This window comes from Herpailurus yagouaroundi, unplaced genomic scaffold, assembly GCF_014898765.1.
Source record: "Herpailurus yagouaroundi ecotype Mexico unplaced genomic scaffold, PumYag 162, whole genome shotgun sequence".
NCBI lineage: Eukaryota > Metazoa > Chordata > Mammalia > Carnivora > Felidae > Herpailurus > Herpailurus yagouaroundi.
In genome coordinates, this window is record NW_024412403.1 from 9,485,393 (window position 1) to 9,511,079 (window position 25,687).

The 25,687-nt window shown below is 42.9% G+C and overlaps 1 protein-coding gene across 1 annotated transcript; it reads left to right on the top strand.

Moving 5' to 3' along the window:
* SETD4 (SET domain containing 4) lies at positions 1-23,891 on the top strand. The gene is made up of 11 exons (XM_040483964.1): positions 1-158; positions 2,764-2,932; positions 7,358-7,453; positions 11,066-11,103; positions 13,421-13,509; positions 15,055-15,484; positions 17,557-17,731; positions 19,391-19,472; positions 20,344-20,424; positions 22,878-23,001; positions 23,630-23,891. Exons 2-11 carry the CDS (start codon positions 2,860-2,862, stop codon positions 23,762-23,764), a joined length of 1,323 nt encoding a protein of 440 aa, XP_040339898.1. The 5' UTR covers positions 1-158; positions 2,764-2,859; the 3' UTR covers positions 23,765-23,891.
* Positions 23,892-25,687: the final 1,796 nt, after the last annotated feature.

The window sequence follows — 25,687 nt, forward strand, 5'->3', positions numbered from 1 at the left end:
CACCGCGGGTCGCCTGAAGACTTGGGTTGGTCAGGACTCGAAGCGGGCGTGGCTGCTCGACCTCTCCGTGTGACGCTGGGCTCTTGCCTTAACCCACGTTTCCCTGGGGCGCTGATTTTGGTTTCCTCGTGCGGTGTGCCCGGCGCCGCCGCCGCGAGGTGAGCCGGAAGGCCGACGGGGAGACGGAAAGCGGTGAACCCGGGGTCCCGGTCCCGGGATCGGGGAGCGCTGGAGCTCTCCGTTTGTTTTCACTGTTCGGGGTGAAGAGAACAGCTCAGCTCGCAGACCCCCACCAGGCCTGGCGTTACGCTGCGACGGCCGTCACCCCCGTCACCTGGCCATCCCTCAGAGGGTGTAGCCCCTTCAACCGCGGTCGAGTCGCGCTGGGGGTGCGCGGGAGCCTGCGGCCGGGAGTTCGTACCGCCGGGGCCGAGACCCGGCCTCCCGTGCGAGTCCGTGCCTGTGGGAGCGAGGCCCGTGGCGTTCGTCGCGCTGTCACCCGGCGTCCGGGTGCGGGCGGAGCGCTGGGCACCGGAGGGGACGGGCCGCGGTTGGCCTCGGGACTCTGGGTAGATCGGCGAGCCTTCCCCCGCGGGGGTGGGGTCGCCGTAGCGCCAGGACTTCTTCCTCGTTTCCGTCCGGTGTTTATGAGTCGAAGAGTTTAAAAGCAGTCGTGTGGTTACGCTGCATACATATGCCCGCCCCTAAGGAATATTCCTGTTGTGTCACTTATGTGTTGAGACATATGTAAGGCAGAGGACAGGAGGCTGCCAAAGTAATAGTAAAGGCCCCCCTGCCCGGGCACGTCTTTGGAATAACCTTCCTTAAATCCTCTTGTTTCGTAAACGTACAGGATGCGTCAAAAGCCAACCCCAACGGGATCATTGAATGTTCTGCAACTTTATTTTTTTCACTTAATGTATCTTGAACACGGTGCATACCTTCCTCTTATTAATGGCTGCATAATACTCCACTGCATTGTCTGTTTCATGCTGGTGTGCTTAATGGATTTCATTTTTTATGCTTCCAAAGAAGTACCATGTAGAAACTGCAGTGGTCATTTTTTAGCAGGAAAATACCATTTTTAAAAATTTAAATTCACGTTAATTAACATATAGTGTACTGGTTTCAGGAGAATTTAATGATTAATAATTTAATGATACAGGAACACCCAGCAAGTTCCCTCCTTAATGCTTATCACCCATTTAGCTCATCCCGCTGTCCTCCTCCCCTCCAACAACCCTCAGTTTGTTCTCTGTCTTTAAGAATCTCTTATGGTTTGCTTCCCTCTCTGTTATTATCCTGTGTTTTTCCCTCCCTCCCCCGATGTTCACTGCTTTGTTTCTTTTTATTAAAAAATTTTTTTAATGTTTATTTTTGAGAGACAGAGACACAATGCAAGCAGGGGAGGGGCAGAGCGAGAGGGAGACACAGACTCCAGAAGCAGGTTCCAGTGTCTGAGCTGTCAGTACATAGCCTGATGCGGGGATTGAACCCATGAGCCAGGAGATCATGACCTGAGCTGAAGTTAGACTCTTAACTGAGCGCCCAGGTGTCCCCATCTGCTTTCTTAAATCCCACATATGTTGGGGCACCTAACTGGCTCAGTTGGTTAAGCATCACACTTCACCTTAGGTCATGATCTCAGGGTTCTTGAGTTTGAGCCTTGGGTCAGGTCTGTGCTGACAGCTCAGAGCCTGGACCCTGCTTGGGATTCCGTGTCTCTGTCTCTCTCTCGGCCCCTCTCCCCCTTTCTCAAAAATAAATAAACAAAAAATTTCCACATATGGAAATCATTGTTGCAATTGGCAAGACTTCATTCTTTTAAAAAAAAATTTTTTTTAACATTTAGTTATTTTTGAGAGAGTGAGAGAGACAGAGACAGTGTGAGCAGGGGAGAGGCGGAGAATAATGGAGACACAGAATCCAAAGCAGGCTCCAGACTCTGAGCTGTCAGCACAGCCTGATGTGGGGCTAGAACCCACAGACTGGGAGATCATGACCTGAGCTGAGGTCGGATGCTTAACCAGCTGAGCCACCCAGGTGCCCCAAGAGTTCATTCTTTTTGAGTGCTGAGTAATATTCCAATAGTCAGTGTAGATTTCACGATCATTTCCTTGTTTTGTCTGCCTTCTTGGTGGTCATTTCCTCTGTAATTTGTTGCAAACTCCCATTTACTTCTATTGATTTCAGGATCCTAGTTCTAAGAACAAATTATTTACTTCACATTGAAAGAGCATTTAAAGAAAAACAAAACTGCTTAGAGGGAGCATGTGTGTGCGAGTGGGGAAGGAGTAGAGAGAGAGGGGCAGAGAGTCCCAAGGAGGCTCTTGGCTGTCAGCGCAGTGGGGCTCATGAATTGTGAGATTATGACGTAAGCTGAAATCAAGGGTCAGACTCAACCAAGTGAGCCACCCAGGCATCCCAGAATGTTTTCTTTTTTCCTCTAAGACTTAGCTTATAGAAGCTTTATGGCCATTGTTTTTTCCAAGTATGTTAGGTTGGTGCTTAGTAAATGTTGATTTGAATTGAGATACATAAGTTACCAAAGCACACAGTGGTGAAATAGTTGAGGATTTTGACGATTAATCAGCATTTAGTAGGACCTTAACATAAAACTGTTTCAGAGGGAGCAGTATAATGGGCAGTCCCTTACTGCATAAGGAATGATGATTTAGCTTACAGTATAAACGGTTTGTGTACAAAAACACCAGAGAAATGGTTTAGCAAATAATATAAGCTTGTGTATTCAAATCCTTGTAGGTATAAAGAACAGTGCTTATCATACAACTGGAAAGAAAGGCAAAGAAAAAGCTTTTATATTAGATTGGGCACCTGAACAGAAACTGCAGTTTTGATATGAAGATGGGAAGAGGAAGAACAAGCCGGATCAGAAGACGGAAACTCTTCAGAAGTTCTGTATCAAGAGGAGGTACAGTTTTGATCTTTTGGTGCAGTGATGAAGAAAAGGAATCTTTTGTTAATTGGTATTAACAGACACGTGTGTAGCTTTTCTCAGAGGCCCACGGGCAATGTTCAAAGAGAATATTAATACCTTTTTTAGGAATACCATTATGTTCTTTTAAACTCTTGTGGGAATGTCAGTGTATTTCTCATTGCTTCACCTGTGTCTTCTCTGGGAATGACTCCAGGTTTCTGTTTCCAGTCCTGACCTTTCTCTTGACCTAGAGCTACCTGTAGAATATCAGCGTTTGGATGTAAATTCATCATTTCAGATTCAGCATAACTGAGTCTGAGCAAGACATTGTATGTGGAACTGCTTGGCCAACAAATGCAGTTGTTACTTTTGATAAAAATTAATAAAACTTTTCCTACTTGATCCCAAGCCTGTCAGCACCATCTTAGGCAATCTTTTCCAATTTCTTTCTTTGCTCTCTCTCTAGCTAGTGTCCTACTAAATCTTGTCTAGTTTTTGTTAGGTAGCTTCCCCCTCTCCCTTCTACTACCGAAAGATGATTTCAGCTTGTTCTTTGCTGGATTAACTACACCCTTGTTTTTCTTCCCTGCTTATTTTTCCATTTGTTACTCTCAGTCTGATTTTCCTAAGGGACTATTCTCATGGTGCCTTTTTGGTTTAAAAGCTTCCAGGGATCCTCGTTCCGTTTTGCATGATAGATGAACTCCTCCTGCCTAACGTTACCTTCCTTACGAGGGGGCTTCACCCTGCTATTGCATGTACCAGAAGTATGTTCTCCACTCGCCTCTCCCTGGACACACCCCACATATGTCTGCCTCTGCCGTTCCTCTGAATCCTTCTTCAGTCTAGAACAGCTGTTTTCCTTCTCCTTGCTTATTCAGCTTTTCTCCAGCCTTTAAGACTGAGCTGAGGTCTTATTTTTTTGGCAATGCCATTTCACTTTTTACTAATGTCACCCTTTGCTAAGATGCTTATTGGGTGTTATTCTTAAAGACCTACTTACTGGTTTTTTAGTTGTTTCTCATGGAGGTCTTATTTCCCAACTAAGCTGTCAACTTTTGAGGTTGAAGAACATGTTGAACATTCCCCACTGTTTCTAACATAGTGCTCTGTATATAGTAGTTGCTCATTAAATGCTCACTGATTAAATGCTCTTACTGTAAAATCTATTCTCTAGTTTATGGTAACATATTTTGGAAGCCTTATATTTTGGATGGTGTTTTTAGAAAAGTTTTATTGAGGTATAATTGACATACAGTGAATGCCGCATATCAAGATAATGGACATATCCATCCATCTCAAGAAGTTTCCTCGTTTCCCCTTGTAATCCTTTCCTTTTGCCCCTCTTTAACAACAGCCCCCATCTAGGCCACCACCGATCTGCTTTCTGTCACTATTGATTTATTTGCGTTTTCTATTTTCATATAACCATATAGTATGTCATATAATAATATATAGTATTTGGCTTCTTTTACTTAGCATAGTTATTTTGAGATAATTGTGTTTATCAATATTGTTTTTTATTGCTGAATACATTCCATGATTTGTTTGTCTTCTTGATGTACATTTGGATTGTTTTCATTTTTTTTTTTTTTTTTTTGCCTGTTAAAAATAAAGCTGTTAATGAACATTTGTGTACAGTCTTTGCTTTTGCATGGACACATGATTTCTCTTCTCTTGGGTCAATACCTAGGAGTAGAAAGACTGGATCATATGATAGATATATGTTCAGCTTTTAAAGAAAAAGAAACTGTCAAGCAGTTTTTCAGTGTGGTTGTATAATTTCCACCAGCAGTTAGTGAGAGTTCCAGTTGCTCCACATTTTTGCCGACATTTCTTATTGTCTTTTTGATTATAGCCGTCCTAATGGGTAGAAGTGCTGTCATATTGTGGTTTTGATGTGTATTTTCCTAATGACTGGTGAGCTTATTTGCTATTTACATAGGCATTCTTTGGTAAACTGTTTAGATCTTTTGCCCATGTTTTTATTAGGTTGTTTTCTTTTTCATCTTCTTTTTTCATTTTGTTTTCTGGTTATGGTAAGAAAGGCATTCTCTTCCATTACATCTTCTATCTGGCTCTTTTTTGTACTTGTGATGGCTGTTGATTTCTACACCTTGATTTTTTATGACATTGTGTTAGTAAATTCTCTTCTATCTATCTTTTTGCACTAGTATTCTTTTATTGTTTTTTGAGCTGAAAATGATAATTTTTATTTATTTATAGCTTATTTAATTTTTAAAATTCCAGTACAACTAATATAGAGTATTATACTAGTTTCAGGTGTACAATACAGTGATTACACAATTCTGTACATTACTCAGTGTTCATCATAAGTGCACTCTCAATCCCCATCAACTATTTCCCCTCCACCCCGCCCACCTCCCCTCTATAACCATCGTTTGTTCTCTATATTTAAGAGTCTGTTTTTTTATGTCTTTTTTTTCTTTGTTTATTTCTTAAATTCCATGTATGAGTGGAATCATATGGTATTTGTCTTTCTCTGAATGACTTATTTCACTTAGCATTATACTCTCTAGATCCATCCATTTTGTTGTAAATAGCAAGATTTCATTCTTTTTTTTTTTTTTTTTGGTCGAGTAGTATTGCAGTGTGTGTGTGTGTGTGTGTGTGTGTGTGTGTGTGTGTGTACCACCTCTTCTTTATCCATTCATCTTGTCAGTGGCCACTCGAGCTGCTTGCATAATTTGGCTATTGTAAATAAGGCTGCAGTAAACACAGGGGTGCACATATCTTTTGGAATTAGTGTTCTTGTATTCTTTGGGTAAATACCCAGTAGTGGAATTACTGAGTCATATGGTAATCCTGTTTTTAAAAAATTTTGGAGGAAGCTTCTTACTGTCTTTGTCAGTGGCTGCACCAGTTAACATTCCTACCAACAGTGCATAAGTGTTCCTTTTTCTCCACATACTCACTCATACTTGTTTTGTTTATTGTGCTTTTGATTTTAGCCATTCTAAAATCACAGGTGTGAGGTAATATATCATTGTGGTATTGATTTGCATTTCCCTGATGATGAGTGATGTTGAGCATCTTCTCATGTGTATGTTGGCCATCTGGATGTCTTCTTTGGAAAAATGTCTTGTTTTCTTTTTCTTGACTACTGAGAGTTCTTTAGATATTCTGGATACAAGTCTTTGATCAGATAGGTGTTGTGCAAATGTTTTCAATTATTCTGTGGCATTTCTTTACATGCTCTTAACAGTGTCTTTTGAAGAACAGAAATTTAAAATTTTAATAAAGTCCTCTTTATCAATTTGTTGTTTTAGGGATCTTCCTTTTGGTGGTATACCTAAGAAATTTGTATAACCCTGGGTTGCAAAGATTTTCTAGTATGTTTTCTAGTAGTAGTTTTGTAGTTTTAGGCTTTATATTTAAGTCTGTGATTAATTTTGAGTTGATTTTTATAGATGGTGCAACATAGGAATAAGTGCATCCTTTTTTGCTTATGTAGATCCAGTTCTTTCAGCAACATTTATTGAGAAAACTGTCCGTTTCCACTGAATTGCTTTTGCACCTTTGTAAAAAATCATCTCTTCGTATATTTGTGAGTCTGTTTTTGGATTTTCTTTTCTGTTCCATTGGTTTCTTTATTAGTCTTGATGACAGTATTACATAATATTGGTTACTATAGCTTATAATAAGTTTTGAAATCAGTATTTCAAAGTGGTTTTGACTATTGTAGGTCCTTTGCATTTTCATATGGCTTTTAGAATCATTTTGTCAATTTATACAAAATGTCTGCTTGAATTTTGATTGGGTCATATTGAATCTATAGATCACTTTGGGGAGAATTTGACATTTTAACAATATTGAGTCTTCTAATCCATAAACAAGGTATATTTCTCCATTTATTCATGTTACTGACTTGAGATCTTTTAAAAAATTATTTTTAATTGTGATAAAATACACATAACTTAAAATTTACCATTGTAACCATTTTTAAGTATACTCCAGGAATGTTAAGTACATTCATATTGTTGTGTGATGAATCTCCAGAACTCTTTTCATCTTGTAGAACTGAAAGTCTATACCCATTAAGTAGTAACTCCTCATTCTTCACTCTTCCCTAGCCCCTAGCAACAACCATTCTGCTTTCTGTTTCAATGATTTTTCATCAGGTGTGTAGGTTTTTTGTTAGATAGTCTTCATCAGATTCAGGAAATTTTATCCTTGCCTTGTTGGCATTATTTACAGGAATGAATGTTAGATCTTATCAAATGTTTTTCCTGAATCTTTGAGGTGACCATGGTTTTTCTTTTCTAGTTCATGTTATTTAGTCATATTTTAAAATTTATTCTCTTTTATAATAGGACTGTGTGAGACCATTACTTCTTAAATGGTGATCTGATTACATATTGATCTTATTCTCCATTTTTTCTTTTCTCTCTTGATTAGTGAATGAGAGCTACAAGCCTGAATTTATAGAGCTTAAGAAGTGGCTGAAAGATAGAAAGTTTGAAGATACAAACTTAATACCTGCTTGTTTTCCAGGTAAGGCCTGTTATTCAAGTCTCATGACTTTTTTCACATGAGAGACGTGTGGGCCCAGGTGATAGGAAAACACGTGTAGTTCTTAAAGGTGGTCTGTATTCTGTCTGGGAGCACATCTTCTGTTGTGTGTCAGGCTTCCTACTTTGTAGCTGTCATATTTATTTATCCTTCGCCTTCTTTTAAAAATAAGTTGAAGTGGCTTATGGGGAGAAGTTCCCAAGTGGTGAAATAATATCAAAAATTATAAAAGGAAAATGAGCATAGAAAAATAAGGTGAAGGCAGGGATAAGAAAATACATAAAAGCCCTGATTCTAAAATCTTATTGTACACCTGGGAGGTGAGCCACAAATTTGACTTGTCTTTCCAGTGGCCAGACACTTTATATGATCAACACCTGAGTCTTTGTGTTCTGTAAAGAAAATTAAATCGTTTACGTGGCAGAAGTGCAGGTATTCCTGGAAGAGACCTGAAGGAAATGTCTTTGCTGGGTCTTCATAGGGAAGACATTTATGTAATGTACCTGGTGTCCTTATCATCATGCTTATGGTGGTTTCATGGGATTTTTCAAGCCATGCAGGCTGATGGGATTATTCCATAGCTCAGGTGAGTCAAAACAGTTTTCTAAGAGAAGGAGGTTCCAAACAACCAGTGGAGGTGCTCATTCTCTGGTGGTGTGGCTCGAGGAGAGGAGTCCTTAGGAAAGCCTCAGCTGGCTTGTGGCTGTGCTCCCCAAGTGTTAGAGGAGGAGCCCTCTGTGTGCCTTCTGTGTGGCCGTAGCTTTAACAGTCACCTAAGCAGATGCCAATTAACATAATTTTCTGAAGTTCAGGAGCTTGATGTGGAGTTTGGATTAGCATTTTCTTCTGGAACATTCTCTCATAGAAGTTGGCAGCTTGCTCTGGGTGTGTGCCTGCATACCACCAATTCCATCCAGAAGTGGGCTTGAGATATCCGTGGAGAGGACCAAGATGCTTTTCGGAAGGATTCTGGGTCTGGTGTAGCATAGAGACTGCTGTGCCGTCAGGGCAGGTACAGCACACTTACCTTACAGAAAATTAAATCGTATGCCTCTTGAGTGCTCCTTTTGGCCACTGAGATGATTAAGTAGCCATTACATAATTTAACTTTGAGCGGATTAACTTCCTTATACATCACCAAGATAAATAATTAACCACGTGTGGGCCTGGTTGAATGAGGTGATGTGTGTAGTTATTCCCTGTGCGTCAGTTACACATGGTGACTTTGGGCTAAAATACTTGCCATTATCTGTTAGGACTACTCCTATTTAAGACGGTAAACCTTTTTTGTCAGGCTCTAACGGAATGTTGAACTTTCTGTTTTTGTGTGTCAAGCACAAAAAATAGTAAAAGCCATGCTCTTAGATTTGACTGGATGGAGTTCTTCACAAGATGATCAAGAGGACATAGTGTCAGGCATGGACTTGTGCCTTTGGCCTGTCTATGCCTCAGATGTCTCTTTGCCTTAAGAAGGATAGGATTAAAATTACCAAGCAGGGATTGGCATATGCTTAAATGGGATGCCTGAAAATAAGTAATCTAACTATAATTTAGAGCGGTAAAGAGTTACCGTTTTTAGTGGGAACAACTGTCTCTGGGCCCACCTCCAGATTCGTGGTCACAGAGAAGCTAAAGCAAAACGGTTTGGTAATGATCAGAGCCCACTACTTACATTTCTAGGGGCAAAGAACCTTCTGTCTTAGTCAGTTTGGGCTGCTGTAGCAAATTACCATAGACTGGGTAGCTTAAACAACAATTTCGTTCTCACAGTTTTGGGGCTGGGAAGTCCAAGATCATGGCATGGGCAGATTGAGTGTCTGGTGAGGACTGATTCCAGGTTTACAAATTGCCATCTTCGTGCTGGGCCCTCACGTGTTGGAGAGCAGGGAGCTAGACAAGCTTTCTGGTCTCTTCCTACTGCTGCCATAGGCACCAAGTCCCATTCATGAGGACTCCATCCTTATGACCTAATCACTTATCGAAGGCCACACTTCCTAACGTCCTCACATTGTGGGTTGGGATTTCAACATATCTTCTCTAAATGCTTTATATATCTTTAGCTCTTAATCTGATGGGAGGGAACATTTGTGGGAGTCTGTCCAAGTGTACAAAATTCTGGGGACTTAATCTTGGTTTGTGGAGGGGCAAGGCAAGACTCCTCAGTTGCAAGCAGGATTCAGTCTTTAGACTCTCACCTGATTTGAGTACTGACTCTACTATTTCCTTTTGCCACCAAAAGCACTGGCCAATCTGGGTCTCCCAGTTAGATTTATGATTGCAGAAATTTTAAGGTGCTGGGAAGTCTGTAATAAGCTTTACTTTTATAAGATCCTAATGGCCACCTCCTACCTTGCCTTAGTAAGTGCAGGTTTCTGTGATTTGTTTTCTGATATTGAGCGCTATGTTGTAGAAATACAGGCGAAGTATCTCCCAGATTTATTTCATATGCCAGGTTCTGTTCGTATATATATTTGAAGAGAGATTTCCACTTAGATTACTATGCGGGTCTTTTAAAGGATGACCTTGTAGAAAAAAAATCCTCCCATTAGTAATTGGTTCCAGGAAGGGTTCTGGCCTACAGGGGTGATTAACTCTGCTGTGGGACATACAGAAGATATTTAAATAAGTTCTTAAAACCAAATACTGAACAGAAAGTATGCTTCTGGGTGGGGAGATGAGTTATGACTCGTCAAATCAGACTTGGCAGACCCCTGGTCCAGGACTTGAGGAAGAAGATCCATCCATGAAGTAGGAGCTCCTAGTAGTCCTGCAGGGATTGACCTTTGCTGAATTATAGTCCCTCCGAGTGGAGAGAAAAAGATGAGGAAGTATGAATTTGAAAAGATGAACGTTCTGGACCTCATAATAATTATAGGTCACAGTGTACCTAGGCCTGCCAGAAAAGCTGCTGTCTGTCTGTTACGGGAAGGCAGCGTTTGGCTTGGAAGGGTTAATTTCTGGGTGTTGGTGGTGTTGACAGTGCAGCTGGTGAGATTACTTGCTGTGACTGCTCTGGCCAAGGCCTTGGTTCACAGGGAGGAGCTGGTCCTGGATTGCGCCTGCTGAGCTCACCTGGTCAAGGAGAGTCTAATGGCTTTCGTGGTCGGGGAGGGGAGGGTGTTGTCTGCAGTCTTTGTGGGACCTGAGTGGGTTTTACTGGCCAGCCAGTCAAAGAGGCCTCAAGATCATCGCTGGAAAGCTGGTGCTGGTAGTGGGTAAAAGTGGTTGAGGGTCCAGCCTCTCAGCTTGGGTGGGCATCAAGAGCGGGCCCCCAGCACGGCTGGTAGGTCCCCGGAGAGAGGGTCCAGTTCAGAGGGTCCTGTAAGAGACACCTCAGCAGATGTGTGTAAAGTCGATTATCTTTAGGTCTTGACTCTTTGCTCTTCAAGGATTATAAATGCAAAAGGAGGTCAGGACATTTCCCAGAACAGCTCCTTGATCCTCTCTCTCCCCTGGGAGCCAAAGGATGAGAGGTGCCCAGCTTCAGCTTTATGTAATTTTGAAGTTCAATTGCATTTTTTTTATTCAAAATGATATCCCTGAGATCTTGAAGATATCATAGGATTTACCCTTTTTTTTCTTTTTGTGTCTTAGGTACAGGAAGAGGGCTGATGAGCAAAACATCCTTGCAGGTGAGAATTTCTCTTTTCCTTGACGCCTAGTATAGATTTTGCGGCTTTGTTTTTGTGGTTTAGATCAAGTGAATTAAAGATATTTCAGACACACAGCCATTTTTTACCTAATAATAGGTTTGAATATAACTGTGTCAGGATTAAGTTTGCTGCATATAAGAGACAAACCCAAAGTAACAGTGCTTAAACAAAGTAGAAGTTTATTTTGCTCTCAAGTAAGCAAGCCTGGATAGGCAGACCTGGGCACATGTGGTGGTCCCAGGCCGTTAGAGGCCCAGGCTCCTTCCAGCTCTCTGTGCACATCCTAGAGGAAGCCCTGCACCCTCAGGTCCACGGTCTAGCTCTTGGAGCTTGAGCAGCAGCATGGAGCCAGGGGGTAAGGAAGGGCAGGCTTCCTTCTTTTAAGGAAATCCCAGCCCCATTGCATCCACAGTGACTGGGTGCACAGCCCCGGCTGGCTTCGAGGGATGAGAGACGTGTCCTTTCCCTGGCACCTCCAGATACGATTAATGGCAGGAGGGGAGAAGGCACATTAGGTTGGCAGCTAGCCATCTCTGCCACAGCAAATTGTATAAAGCAGGTCATATTTTAAATGTGCCAGGGGAGGAAGCCACACTTATCTGAGAGGTTGTGTGTGGTATATGAGTGCCGCCTGAGGAAGCAGAGGGCAGAGCCTCGGAGCTGGTCCCAGGGTGCAGGGTGGCCTTCAGCTTAAGGCCCCCAACCCCTAGCCCCCCAGCTTGTTTCCTCACCTGGAAAACAAGGTAGATGACATAGGTGATCCCCCAGGTCCATTTTAGTTCTTTCTGTTCTATTTAAAGGACATCCAATGCATGATTTTCTGTAAGGCTAGAAGTTAATTCCTTAATTTATTTTTAGTTCCTTATAAAATCCAGCTGTGTACACATGTTTGGCCTAAAGAGTGTGGTACCATTTAATGTATAACTCTATTATGGTACTTTCATTTTTTTTAACTTTAAAGTTTTACATTGTGGTAAAATATATATGACAGAATTTACCATTTTAGCCATTTTTAAGTATACGGTTCAATAATATTAAGTACAGTCACATTGTTGTACAATATTTTTGTTTATTTTTTTGAGAGACAGAACAAGTGGGGGAGGGGCAGAGAGAGAGGGAGAGAGAGAATTCTAAGCAGGTTCCACGCCCAGGATGGAACCCTACTTGGGACTTGATCTCACAACCCTGGGACCATGACCTGAGCCAAAGTCAAGAGTCCGATGTTTAACTGACTGAGCCACTTAGGCAGCTCACAGTATTTGTATTTTTTGAGAGAACATATAATTGACTGTGCTCTATTTCTGGAGGAGAAATACGCCTCATGTATAAAGCAGTAAATGTAGGTCATCTTTTTTAGATTCTGAAATGATAATTGGCAGTTGCTTCACATCTGCTTTCAAATATGGCTTTCTGTTCAACTTTTTGAATATTAGGGATGTATTTTACACATAGTGAAATGCACAGATTTTAAGGGTCTAGTTTGTTAAGTGTTGATGATGATGAGATTTATTCCAGTCAAGATACAGAGCATTTTATTAAGTGGCTTTTTGAAATTGTGGGCTGTTGGAGTAGGAGGGGACTCTAGGGACCGTCCAACTTGATCTTCATTTACATATATTGAAACTAGAAATTGAACCCAGAAGATTTTTGGCTGAGACTTTTAACCAACTTAGATGCCAGTTATAATGAAAGCCAGGATCTTAATTAACATCAGCCTTCTTAATGCTTTATTTCTTCCTGGTGTCTGTTACTTGACATCTTAATCTTTCTTTCTGTGTTCCTGTCTCAGTGGGCAGAAATGAAAACTACACTTTTGCGGGTAGTAAAATGCGATCCTTGTGCGGGTGGGCTGCCTTTTCTTTATCTAGTTGGCACAGGTGGTATGGAGAGTAGGCCGTTGCTGGGACCAGTCACTGGATGCACACATTTCGCCAGATGGAATGGTTTCTGTCGTTTCCCACAGCTAGCACTGTTCCCTGGTGTAAGAAAGTGAAGGAACGATGCGATGTGAGTTGTCAAAGTGTTTCCATATGCGCTGGTGAAAGGCTGACTGCTAGTGGATGTCAGTCAAATGAGTCACCTTTGATTGTTGGGTTGCGGTTCCTGCCATCGGAGCAGTCTCGCCTGCATCCGCTGACCCAGGGACGTGGGAGCCAGACCGTGGGTTCTGGTGTCCGTGGTTGGGTTTTGCTGGGTTCTTAGGAGGCGATCATGGACTCAAGGACTTCACAGAACTTGTACTCACAGGTCCTTCTCAAAGCGTGGGTGTTCTAAACTTTACTTTCTTTTTGGTAAGGAGGGACAGGTGATTATTTCGTTGCCTGAGAGTTGCCTGCTCACCACGGACACAGTGATTAGAAGCTACTTAGGGGCGTACATCACTAAGTAAGTGACCGCACACATGATTGTCTGCTCAAGTGCTTATCCTCTCAATTCCACAGCATCAGCAAATATGTCAACTAAGGCCTCATTCGTTAGGACCACCCCTTCATACACCTCATACACGTTTGTTCTCTGAAGTTTGTTCTTGATTCATTTTAAACTGCATTTTTAAGGTTTTTAATAGGCTGCCTTGGATGTGGGTTTGAATCCTGATCTATTACTTACAGAAAATGAAGATAAAATGGAAGAATAGATGTAAATCATTCTGAGTACCTTGACTCCTCGTAGCCTATTCTCCTCCATCGTAGTAGGTCTTGACAAATGTTACTCTTATTTTTCCCTTACTGTACATGGTTGAATTCTCTTTCAACTATGAAGAGCTGTTGACATTATGAGTTAGTTTTGTTTAGCAGAGAAGAGAGAAGGCCAAAAAAGGAGCTGAGAACTGTTTTCTGGCTTTTGTTATAGGAGGCCTTTGTTTTGGGGGACTTTTATGAGGACAGAGTGAGCAAGATCCTTAGCAGAAGGGGTTTCTAAATTATGAGGGTTGAAAGATTATGTTGCTTCTTAATCCAGGGTAAATTCTGGACTTTTAATCTCCTCCACATGTTTTTCTGAAGGCAAATGTATCTTTATTGACCTGAGTAGAAGCAAGGATACTCTTTGTATTAACATTTTCTGTATCATTCTGAAATTTTGAGTAGGATAATTGGCAGTGTAGAATCTGGACTGTGAGATTAATGAAAACTTTTCTAAATACATTCATGCAACATGTGATCTTTTTATTGGTAACAAATAAAAATACTGCAAGGTATAATTGGTAATAGAGTGGGTAAATTTAGGAATTAAAACGTTAGCAAATACATAATGAGTTTCTTGAATTTCTGTCTGGGTTAGTATCATGCAGTAGAGCTTTGCAGTGATAGAAATGGGTGTTTCGCTCTGCCTGGTCTAGTATGGTGGCCATTACCCACATATGGCTATTGAGTGCTTGATATGTGGCTTACATGATTGAGGAATTGAATTTTAAATGCTACGTTTAATTAAAAAAACTAAAACTGAAATAGCTATAAGTACTCAGTGGTTACTGTATTGGATGAGGCAGGTCTAGATTCTTTCCACCCATTTTTTCCCTACCACGTTTGATACGCTTAGCCAAGTGAATTAAGTGAAACGGAGCAAAAGCTTTAAAACTGGAGAACCAAGTTGGAAGCAGAGAAGCTGTTTACAAAAAGGAATCCCTAAAAACAAAGCTGGAACTTTGGGTTAGTGAGTCAGTTGTCGCTTATCAGTGTGACTTCTTTGGGGTACTTACATCAGGGTGCAATCTGGAGAGGAAAGTTTGAGGAGGCAAGAGACCCCCTGTCGGGTGTGTCAGATAAGCTCCGAGTGTAGTCACAGTTTGGCTACAGTTCCTCTGGGAGCAGAAAACACCACTGGGATATCTGTGTCTCTAGCTCCTTCCATATTTTGAATAAAAGTAATTCTTTTAATCTGCCTTTTAATAATTTAATAATTTAAATTATGTTTGGCTTCTCACTTTAACAGATGGCGGCCTCCTCCATCTCCTCTGCTGGCTCTGTGTACCTTTCTGGTTTCAGAAAAGCATGCTGGGGACCAGTCCGTCTGGAAACCTTACCTAGAGATTTTACCAAAGGCCTACACCTGCCCCGTTTGCTTGGAGCCAGAAGTGGTGAATCTTTTTCCCAAACCCTTGAGAGCAAAGGCTGAAGAGCAGAGAGCCCGTGTGCGAGAGTTCTTTTCTTCCTCCAGAGGCTTTTTCTCTTCCCTGCAGCCTCTGTTTTCCGAGGCCGTCGGGAGCATCTTTAGCTACCGTGCCCTCCTGTGGGCCTGGTGTACGGTCAACACCAGGGCCGTGTATATGAAGCCCAGGCGGAGGCGCTGCTTTTCTGCGGAGCCAGACACCTGTGCGCTCGCCCCGTACCTGGATCTGCTGAACCACAGCCCCCGTGTGCAGGTGAGCAGTTGACGAGGGCGCACATTCTGTTCGGACAGGAGGGACTCTGACGTGTAGAACCTGTGACTTTGAAACCATAGAGAGAGGTGTTGTTGGCGTTAGGTAAACCTGCCTGCCACCAGCTAATTTTCTGTCCTTTCTCCCAGCCCCGTTTTCCCTTCGTGGCGTCCCTTTTTTTTTTTTTTGCTGTGTTTTCACCCACAGCGCTCAGTGCTGTGTCCCCTGGATGACCTTAACCAGCAGCCCCCCACGCTCACCTTTGGTGCAGCATCCTCCTTCTCCTGCCAGCGTGAGGGCTGAGGTCCAGATTGCTGCCCTGTTCCCTCTCACATGTGGTGGCATTGCTGTCAGCATTGACCTTTGCCACGATCACTGACTGACTTACGACCCCCTCCGTGAGCTGTGTGAGGACGGGGACTATGCCTTGTTCTGCCCTGTAACCACAGTACTCGTTGCGGGGCCGGGCACCTAGTGGGCATTCGATAAACCTTTACTGAATGGATGGATATCTGTGGGGAAATGGAGTTGGGGAAATATTAAAGAAACCCTCTTTGGGAGGTAGTCCTAGATCTCGTCCCCAGCCCTTTCCCCCTGTGGCACGTAACGGAGATGATGATGTTTGTAGGCTTGCTGGGGTTAAGTGCCTGGCTTCGAGAGCAGAGGTAGCCACGTGTCAGCTTACCTGTAACCTGCTCAGGGTACACTTGAGATACACTGGCTGGGCCCTTGCCCATGCTGTTCTCTTCATACTCTACCCCATATGGAGAAGATCGATGGCATCTGGTTAGCCCACATGCCAGTGAGAGGAGAGCGCTGGGAGGCCTGTACTATGCTTTCTTAGGCCGAGGCAGTCTCCTTGCCTGTCTGCTTGTTCTTTTGTAGAAATCTGCGTTTCTGGCAGTATTAAGCAAAGGAGGTGGAGGTTAGATGGGTGTGTCTGTGATTGATGTCAGTGAAATAATGTTGGGGGCATGCAGTGTAATAGGATGCTGGACACAGGGACTGAGTCCTCATTGGCGTGACTTTATTTGTATTGGGCTGTTAGTGCATTTGTGCTCTAAACCAGGGATTTCACAGCCAAGTGTAGGGGCATCACAAACTACGGCCTGTGGGCATGTGGCCCCAGGGCTCTGGCAAAGCCTGAAATATTTGCCCTCTGGCCCTCTATGGAAAAAAGATGGCGGGTCCTTGGTCTAAAGAGTTGCAGCTGGCTTTTGGCCCATAACTCGAGACCATAGCCCTCATCTGTTGTGCGGCAAGCTGGCAATTTCAGCCTGTTGCTGGTCCTTGCTCTCACTGAGATTTACTGCTTAGTATGGAGGCCTCCGTGCCTGTACCCACTCCTTATTGTGGAGAGCAGGTAGGTCATCTTTTCCTTTCTCATCTATTAACTAACAGAATTGTCACAAAATCCACGTGATTGTGTCAACCGATACCTGCTGCTCAAAGGCTGTGAATTGTAAAACCTGAAATTCATGTGCTGCCTTGATGTCTTTGGGTCTCGCAGGGCCCCCCAGAGGCTAGGCTGATTTCCCCGGCTCTCGCTGGATATGCACCCCACCCCCCGCGGTGGCCCCATCAGCTAGACTAGAGCACCCCACCTGGCCTCAACCTAACGGGTTTCACCTTCCCGCCAGCCCTTGAAACTATTCAAGCAAGCAGTCACATCTTCCCATGAGAGCCAGGGGGTCACCTCTCGTTACTCCAAATCCTGCTCCCCATGGCCCCTGCTGGTCACACTGCTCCTGAGTATAGCCCCCGGTTAGCCCTGTGTGGCTGGTGTGTCCTTATTGCTGTATATGTGACTGGTAAACAGCTGTCAGTCTTACCTGTCCATTGTCAGGTGTCATGTGTGCAGCCATCCCGAGAATCCTCGGGCAGGACCCTCTCTCTTATGGAGGGGTGACGTGGAGGCAAACAAGAGGCCCCGGTGTAGGTGTGGCTTTTTCCACGGGTGGTTAAATTCAGTGATGAGTGTTTGAAAGGTGCATCTGCCATAAATTAATACAGTAACTTAATATTTTTAGTTGTATGCTTGGCTTTAAAAAAACTCGAACAATTTTCCTTTCTAGGTAGAAGCAGCATTTAATGAGGAAACTCGCTGTTATGAAATTAGAACAGCGTCAAGCTGTAGGAAACATGAAGAGGTGTTCATCTGCTATGGCCCTCATGATAATCAGCGACTGCTCCTGGAGTATGGATTCGTTTCCATCCGTAATCCTCACGCTTGTGTTTATGTCTCAGAAGGTTGGAATCAACTTTGTTCTTACTAAGATGATAGAACTCTTTTTTCCTCCCCATCTTGGGATATAGTTTTTTTAAGTTTTAGTAAAAATGGCAAAACCTTAACATATATACCATTTATCTTCCCTTAGATAGGGCCAGTGAAACAACAAAGCCTTCATCGATATCGAGGATAGGAAGAACTGAGAAAAGTTCTGTTGGGTTAGGTCGGACAGTAGAACAGAAGAAAAGGAAAACCGCTGAGGAAATGAATATAATATTGAAAAGATGAGAAGAAATAGAAATGTTTGTACTGAGACATTGTCACTGTCACTAAATACAGGATAGATTGGAGAGCAAAACATAAGAATTTATTTAGGCACCTACTGCGTGAGGCACTGTGGTAATCACAGGAATAGATCTTTTACATAGTCCTTATTTTGGGGTGTTTAATGTCATGATGAAATCTTGATTTCATTTCTATTTTTTGCGGCCTACTAACTAGCCATCATTGGTATTACTATTTAAAAGAAATAATTGAGCTATTAAATTTATGCTGTGGAAATTCCAAATGTAATATTAATAACAGTACATAGAAAATTGATTTCTTCCCTTCTCTTGATGCAGCAGAGAAATAGTTTTCTAGGCTATGAAGAAATATGGCCAGAGGTTTACTGAATGCATAATTTGGGATAGTTTTAAAACAAGTTCTGATGGAAATGGAAACTTTTGTTCAAGGTGAAACAACTCCATCCTGTAGGCAGAATAATAATATTATTTCTCAAAATAGAAATAAAAAAGCAAAAACTGGGCCTTGCTGGGTCTCTTAGAAAACTAGCTTTGAGATTAACCTCCTGTTATCAGAATAGCTTTAATATTGATGACCATGAAATATTAATTTGTCAGTTTTGAACAAAGTTTACATTTTAGTTATTTTTACATTAAAAAATAAAAGCATACAAATATGAAGGGAAAATTAAAAAAATGTTTTTAATGTTTATTTTTGAGAGAGAGAGAGAGAGAGAGAGAGCGAGCAAGCTGGGGAGGGGCAGAGAGAGAGGGAGACACAGAATCCAAAGCAGGCTCCAGGCTCCAGGCTCTGAGCTGTCAGAACAGAGCCCAATGCGGGGCTTGAACTCACAGACCACGAGATCATGACCTCTGCTGAAGTCTGACGCTTAACTGACTGAGCCACCCAGATACCCCAAAAGAGAAATTTTAAAAACAGAAAAATCAGGCATTACCCTGTTACCCCCCAAAACTTTAATTTTTGCATGTTATTGCTTATGATCACAATCACAAATATCCAATTTTGAATTCTGGCTCTTGAAGCCTTTATGTTCCAAACAATTCCTGATGTTTGTACAGCTCCTGCGTTTCTGGTCAGTGTAGCTTCCCAGCATCCTGCCACTGTCCTAACGACCTGGTTTTGTGGGTTCATTGGCTTAGTGGGAACATGCGTTGAGACTGTGGATGTTTGGTCCCTTGCCCTAGAATTCTTGTAGCTTTTCAGGGGCCAAATAAAGATTCGTTGACTTGGACTCCACTGGAGCTTTTCGATGTGAATTAGGTAAAACTGTTCACACACGTCTTGATTGTTGAGAAGGTAGAATAACTTTAGAAGGTGCGCATGTCTGTCGAATGGCACCCTAAATTTCATTCTGATCTTTTTATTTTATATAGATATACTTGTTAAATATCTTCCATCAACAGATAAACAGATGAACAAGAAGATTTCCATTTTAAAGGATCGTGACTTTATTGAGTGAGTGTTTCTTAAAATTATTCCTTCAGGAAACTTTGATGAGAAAATGGAGGGTAGGGTTTCTGTAGGTCTGAGATACCTCCTGACTTGTTCCAGTTGACAGGTAGGTATTTGCTGAGCATTTACTGTGTGTACTAAATCGTGTTTGATGCGGGCACACGAGAGTGTAAGATACTTTTCAAGAAGATTATTTGGGAATATAAAATACAAAGTTGAAGTATTAAATGATCGAACCAAAAGAAAGCCCTGTTTATATCGGTTGGGAGACCGACGTGCCTTCAGCACGTGGTCAGGTGGGATGGCATCGGGCTGCCGCAGGCCTCGCTGGCCCTCAGTCACCCTGCGGCGTGCTGCAGGCATTCAGGGAGCAGGGCTGGCGGGGGCGGCTAGGTGATTCCACACCAAGTGGGATACACAGGGTTCGAGGCTCTCCTCTCAGATTTTCTTCTGTAAATGAAACCAAGTTTGAAATGATCCAGTAGCAGTGTGAGAGCAGTCTGGCTGTGGTGGTTGCCATTTGTCTGATGCCCAGGGTGATGCACATTCTTCACCTTTCATCTCTGGGGCCTGTGGCTCTGGCCAGGCTCAGCTCCTTATCACAATCTGTTGGAAGGTTGTTTTTTACCTTTTTTTTTTTTTTAAAGAAAGAGTTTTGTGGGGTTTTTTTGTTTGTTTTGTTTTGTTTTGACTCTGGCTTTCTTCTTACGTGTTTGAGGACTTAGTTTTCTCTTTTACTATTGTGACCAAGATGCCATACGAAATGTTACATAATGTTCAGCCCCTTCAGAAAATGTTTGGCTCTTCAGCCATTGCCACGGTGTCATGAGGTACTGAAATGACAAGTGTGTCATTGTTTGTTCTTATGCTTTAGAAATTTGACATTTGGATGGGATGGACCATCTTGGAGGTTACTCACAGCGCTTAAGTTGTTATGTCTGGAAGCTGAAGAATTGTAAGTTTCACGTGTGTCGGTCATGAGCAGAACTTAAACCTGGACATAACCCAGGGGCTTCTTTTAGCTTAAGTTCAAACAGTCAGCCTGGGAGGAGGAAGATATGCCATTGTGTACTGGGTGGCTTATTCTCTATGGAACTTGCCCGCGTGGTGAGTGTTTCACTTCTAAGTTTTTGCCATTTCTGGAATTCTGGTTTTAGAGTCATAATCAGAGTACGTGGCCCTGAGAACTTTTTATTCTCAGGTATTTTTCCCTGGTGACCTGCACTGTTTAGAGGAAATATTTAAAAAAAAAATGCATCGTCACTGTTCAGGGGGAAGCCTCTTGAGTACCGAGTTTTCCCCTGGGGACAAATCGCTTCTTGGGGAGCTATATCCTCCCCGGGGGCAGATCCAGACCCCTGCTAAAGGAGAGGCCTTTCCATGGGGGAGGCGGGTAGAGGAGCCCCCGGTGTAGACACACGTCCTGGTTCGGCTCCCTAACATTACCTTCAGGCTGCCAGTCCCTCCCCCAGCACGGAAAGGACTGTCCGCTTATGTGGCTGCGTGTTGCCTGGTCCAGGCAGCTCCTTCAGCCCGGGTCCACTACTTGGCAAAAGCTCAGGTGAGAGAAACCACTTGAAAAGAGGACTTGCTGAAGATGGTGACCCGGTCCTTGAGCAGTTGGGAGGACTAAATGAATTGATGCGTAGAGATAACCCTTAGCATTGTGCCTCCAAGTAGCTGGTACTCATTCAATGGCAGCTGTTAAGATATGGCTTACCTCTTTTTCTGCAGGGACTCTGGGAGAAAACTTACTCCCCAGTCTCAACAGCAGAAAGAGTTGTGTTCATTCTCAGCAGATGGGGTGTTTTTATTTTACAGTCATTGTGGATTCTGTGTCTGATACGTTTCTTTCTCTTTATTGTTTGCTAGAAAACTCAGAGGCAAGTCTGTGGTTCCTTCAAATGTGTAGCATTTTAAGGCATGCAGTGTATCCTGGTTGTATCTTCTCCTTCTTCCTTAATATTCCTTTGTCTTGTTTTCCTGTCCATTCATCTCACCTGTTTCATCTCCTGGTGCTCATGTTAAGGGTCTTTAAGTCCTTCTTGGAAAAAGGTGTAAGTCCTTAGGCACATACCTCAAATTAAATAAAACAACAGGCTGTTTCTCAAAGGTCACCCTTGGACCGCTTTTCCCCCTTTGATTTCCTCCTAATGGTCTGGAGTGGTGTGGCAGAAGAAGCCCAAGGCCGGGATTCTGCCAGCTCTGTGTTTGCTGTTTCCACCTCTCCTGAGCTTTGTCACTTAGGGTGGGTTCTTTACTGTTCCCAATTCTCAGTTGCTTTGTGTCTAACATGGGGATAATAATGCTTTCTTTGCTAGGTAATTGTGAAGATTCAATTAGATGATTGTTTTATATGAAACACTGTGCCTAGCATCTAGTGAATATATGGAATAGCATATAGCATATCTTCCTTCCTTCCTTCCTTCCTTCCATCCATCCATCCATCCATCCATCCATCCATCCTTCCTACCTTCCTTGAAAACTTAGCTACTCCTGAGGTTTCAGTTGTAATCTCTAAAGCTCAAGACCTTGAAGACTTTATTCCCTGTGTGGGTTGCCAGCTGTTCTGAATTTCTAAGTGACTTGTGTATACTTCAACTCTGATGTGACACTTGTCACCTTACTTTTCCCTTCCTAAGCCATTCCACTTCAGATTCTCTGCATCCAGAATCTCTTCCTCCACTCTCTTCCTCTCTGCTTAGTGCTGCTTTCTAGCATGTAGTTTTGGCTCTGCCACCTTCTGGTTCAGATCTTGCTGTGGCTCCCTCTTGCTTACCCTGAAGCACTTACGTTCTCTGCCTGCAGAAAGTTGGCCCCACTTGCCCCCTCAACCCCTTTTCCTACATATATTTGGATTATAAAATGGGAATGATCTGTGTGTACAGGAAGGCTTCATCGTGGATTCCTCCTTCCATCTTGAGAGCATTTTACTTTGTGAAACATGTTCTGTCCAGTTTACCATAGTTTAGGAAAGTCACTTGAAGAGAAGGAAAATTCCTCTACCTTTTTCCTTAGTCCTTAGTCCCTTTGGCCGGAACTCACCTTCCTGTTCTGTCATCTGCTCTGTTTCCGTGGCTGGTGGACATGACTCCACTTAACTACGTGCCAGACACAGGATTGCGATGACAACACAGTTCAGCGCCTGCCCTCAAAAGAGCGGCAGTTGCCTTGATTCTTATTCTCGCTTGTTCCTCCTTCTTGCTTCTATACCTTGTCTGCTTCAACACAGGAGCTGCATGTGGGGGGAGGTTAGGGAATCTGTGGGGGGAGGTTAGGGAGGTTAGTGAGTTTTATTATGCTTCTAGAAAAACAGGAGAAGAGTTTGTGTGTTGTGTTGAGGTGTAAAAGCCTTCTTTACTTTTTGAGAGCCTGCTGACATTATGTTACTGAACAATTTGGTTCTAGTACATGCTGGAAAAAAATACTTCTTGGAGAAATCATTTCAGATACAAATGAGAAGAGAAGTTTGGACATAGCCCAGAAAATATGCCATTATTTCATAGAGGAGACCAATGCAGTGCTTCAAAAGGTATGCTTCTAGAATATCGCATTCTTCTGCTAAAGAAGTGTTTTGATTAAGAAGTTACCTATTTTGTACTTGCTGTTACGCCTTATTCGGGCATTGTTTGTTTGATGCTTAAATAGATGAACACTGGTGTAATTTCTGGGGTTTTTTTGACCGTTAGCATTGTGTTTATATTGGATAAATTTTCAAGTACTCTTTTTTTAAAAAATATTTTTATTTAGCAAATGTTTTAATTAAATGAGAAATCAACTCATTTTAATGAAAACATTACTGGGATTGAAAAATAATTTTAATGAATCTTCAAGACCTTATGCTAGGTGAAATAAACTAGAATACAAAAAGACACATACTGTATGATTCCACTTGTATGAGTTATCTAGAATGGGCAAATTCAGAGTCTACAGAAAGTAGAGTAGAGGTTACCAGGGGCTGGGGAGTTAGTGTTAATAGGGTACAGAATTTCCGTTAGAGACGATGGAAAACTTGTGGGGTGGGTGGTGGCGATGCTCACATAACATTGTGAGTGTACCTAGTACCGTTGAAGTATACACTGAAAAGTGGTCAGAATGGTCACTTTTATGTTTATGTATATTTTACTGCAAGAAAAAAATAATTTTAAAATGCTTTCCAGGTTTCTCATATGAAAGATGAAGAAGTGGCTTCGGTAAACCAACTAACTTTGGTAGAAACATTGTGGACAGAAGAGCTAAAGATTCTGCAGGCCTCTGCTCTGATTCTAAACAGTTTGCAAACACCTTTTAGGTAACTTCACCTGATGCGTTTGATCACCTCCTGTGGTGGGTGTGACTTCTTAACCAGTTTTAAAGGTTTATTTTGTATAGAATCATTTACAGTCACCGAGTGGTTTCTATTAAACCATTGTATACTTCTCTTGTTCCTTCTGCTTTTCTTTGTTTGTGGGATGGAGCGGTGGCCGCTTCTCAGACGATGCAGGACATCTGCAGGGGGCAGGGCAGGCTCTGTGGACTCTAGAGTATAAGCGATGATGGATGTGTCATCCTCCCAGCACCTCAAAAAATATTCTCAAAACAGACCCCAGTTTTGTAGAAAGAAGTGGGAGGAAAGCACTGCTCTGTAAGGAGAGAGGGGGCCTGAGGGGCTCTGTGTGTGGCCTTTCCCTGGGTGTCCCACTTCCCCGCTGACTCAGCAGCTGTAAAAGGGCAAGAAGTTGTGCTTTTATTCTGCTCTGATACTTTGGTTTAGAGATGTGCTGGTGGTGGGTGGCTTCGGGTGGGGAACAGGGTAGGTGGTGTGGGGCAGGCCCCAGTCCTGGCCGGGCTTGGCCCCCAGCTGCACTGAACTTGAGCAAATCACTTTGTATTTTCCCTTCTGATTTCCAATTTGAAGAGGAGATTGTGGACCCCCTATGTAGAAGGGCCAGGGACTGGGACTCGTGTGGGGTAGAGGCCCAGGGGATGCCTGCCACCTTTCACTTTCTTGCCCTTGCTCACCAGGAACCAGGGAGCTGGCTATAGGACGGACAGTCGGGGCACCTTCTGTGAGTTTGATTGAATGAATGGAAGTTCAGTCATTAAATACAGGAGAGAGTAGGGCCTGCCTCAGCAGACCTCCCTCTGTGGTTTTCCAGAATGTGTTTAAGTCTCTTGTCAGACATGTTCCTTTCCCAGTCTCTTTGTGGTAGGTGTTTAACTTTTTTTTTTTAATGTATATTTATTTTTGAGAGAGAGAGAGAGAGAGAGAGAGAGAGAGAGAGAGAGAGTGTTCAAGTCGGGGAGGGGCAGAGAGAGAGGCAGACACAGAAACCAAAGCAGGCTCCAGGTTCTGAGCTGTCAGCACAGAGCCCGATGCGGGGCTTGAACTTACAAACTGTGAGATCACGACCTGAGCTGAAGTCAGATGCTTAACCAACTGAGCCACCCAGGCACCCTGGTGTTTAACACTTTTATTCTGCTGCTTTTCTATCATTTTCATGGGGGCTTGGGAGGTATAGGAGATGAATTTTTGTGCTCAGTTGGTCATTTTGAATTAAGAGTCTGTCTGTCTTTCTTTCTCTTTCTTTCTTTCTTTCTCTCTCTTTCTTTCTTTCTTTCTTTCTTTCTTTCTTTCTTTCTTTCTTTCTTTCTTTCTTTCTTTCCTTCTTTCATAATTATAAAAGCATTTTAGGCTATTGACTTTCCTCTGACTGTGGTTTGTATGTAAAGTGTGTACTAATTAGTACTTTTTTAGTACTCAGAGTTTGGCTCAGGATTTACACTTTTCATAGCGGTTTCCTGCCTGTCAGTCAACAGTCAGAACCACTGGGAGGGAGTCGGAGCAGGTGTTCTATCATCGGTCACAGGAGCAAAATATGCCCTTACTATAAAAACTGGACTGCCATCGGAACATAAGACAATAACGTTTACTAAATATTAGCATTGCTAGATGCGAGGTGCTGTGCTCAGGCCTTGCTTGGTATGCAGAGTTTTAAGCCTCACGGTTACCCTGTGTCATGAATAGAAAGGGGAAGAAATTGCCTAAGATTGCACACTTAGCGTGCTACAGAGAAAATGCCCACTCACCCTGCCCTCGGAGGGGTCAGGGTCCACAGCGTGGGTGTGTTCATGTCCGGGATTTACTGTGTCCTGCTGTGGGGACGGAGTTAATGCGCGTGGGCCTGCCGCCTCTTCGTCAGTGGGCGTCAACATGCCATTCAGGAGGCCCGGGCCTT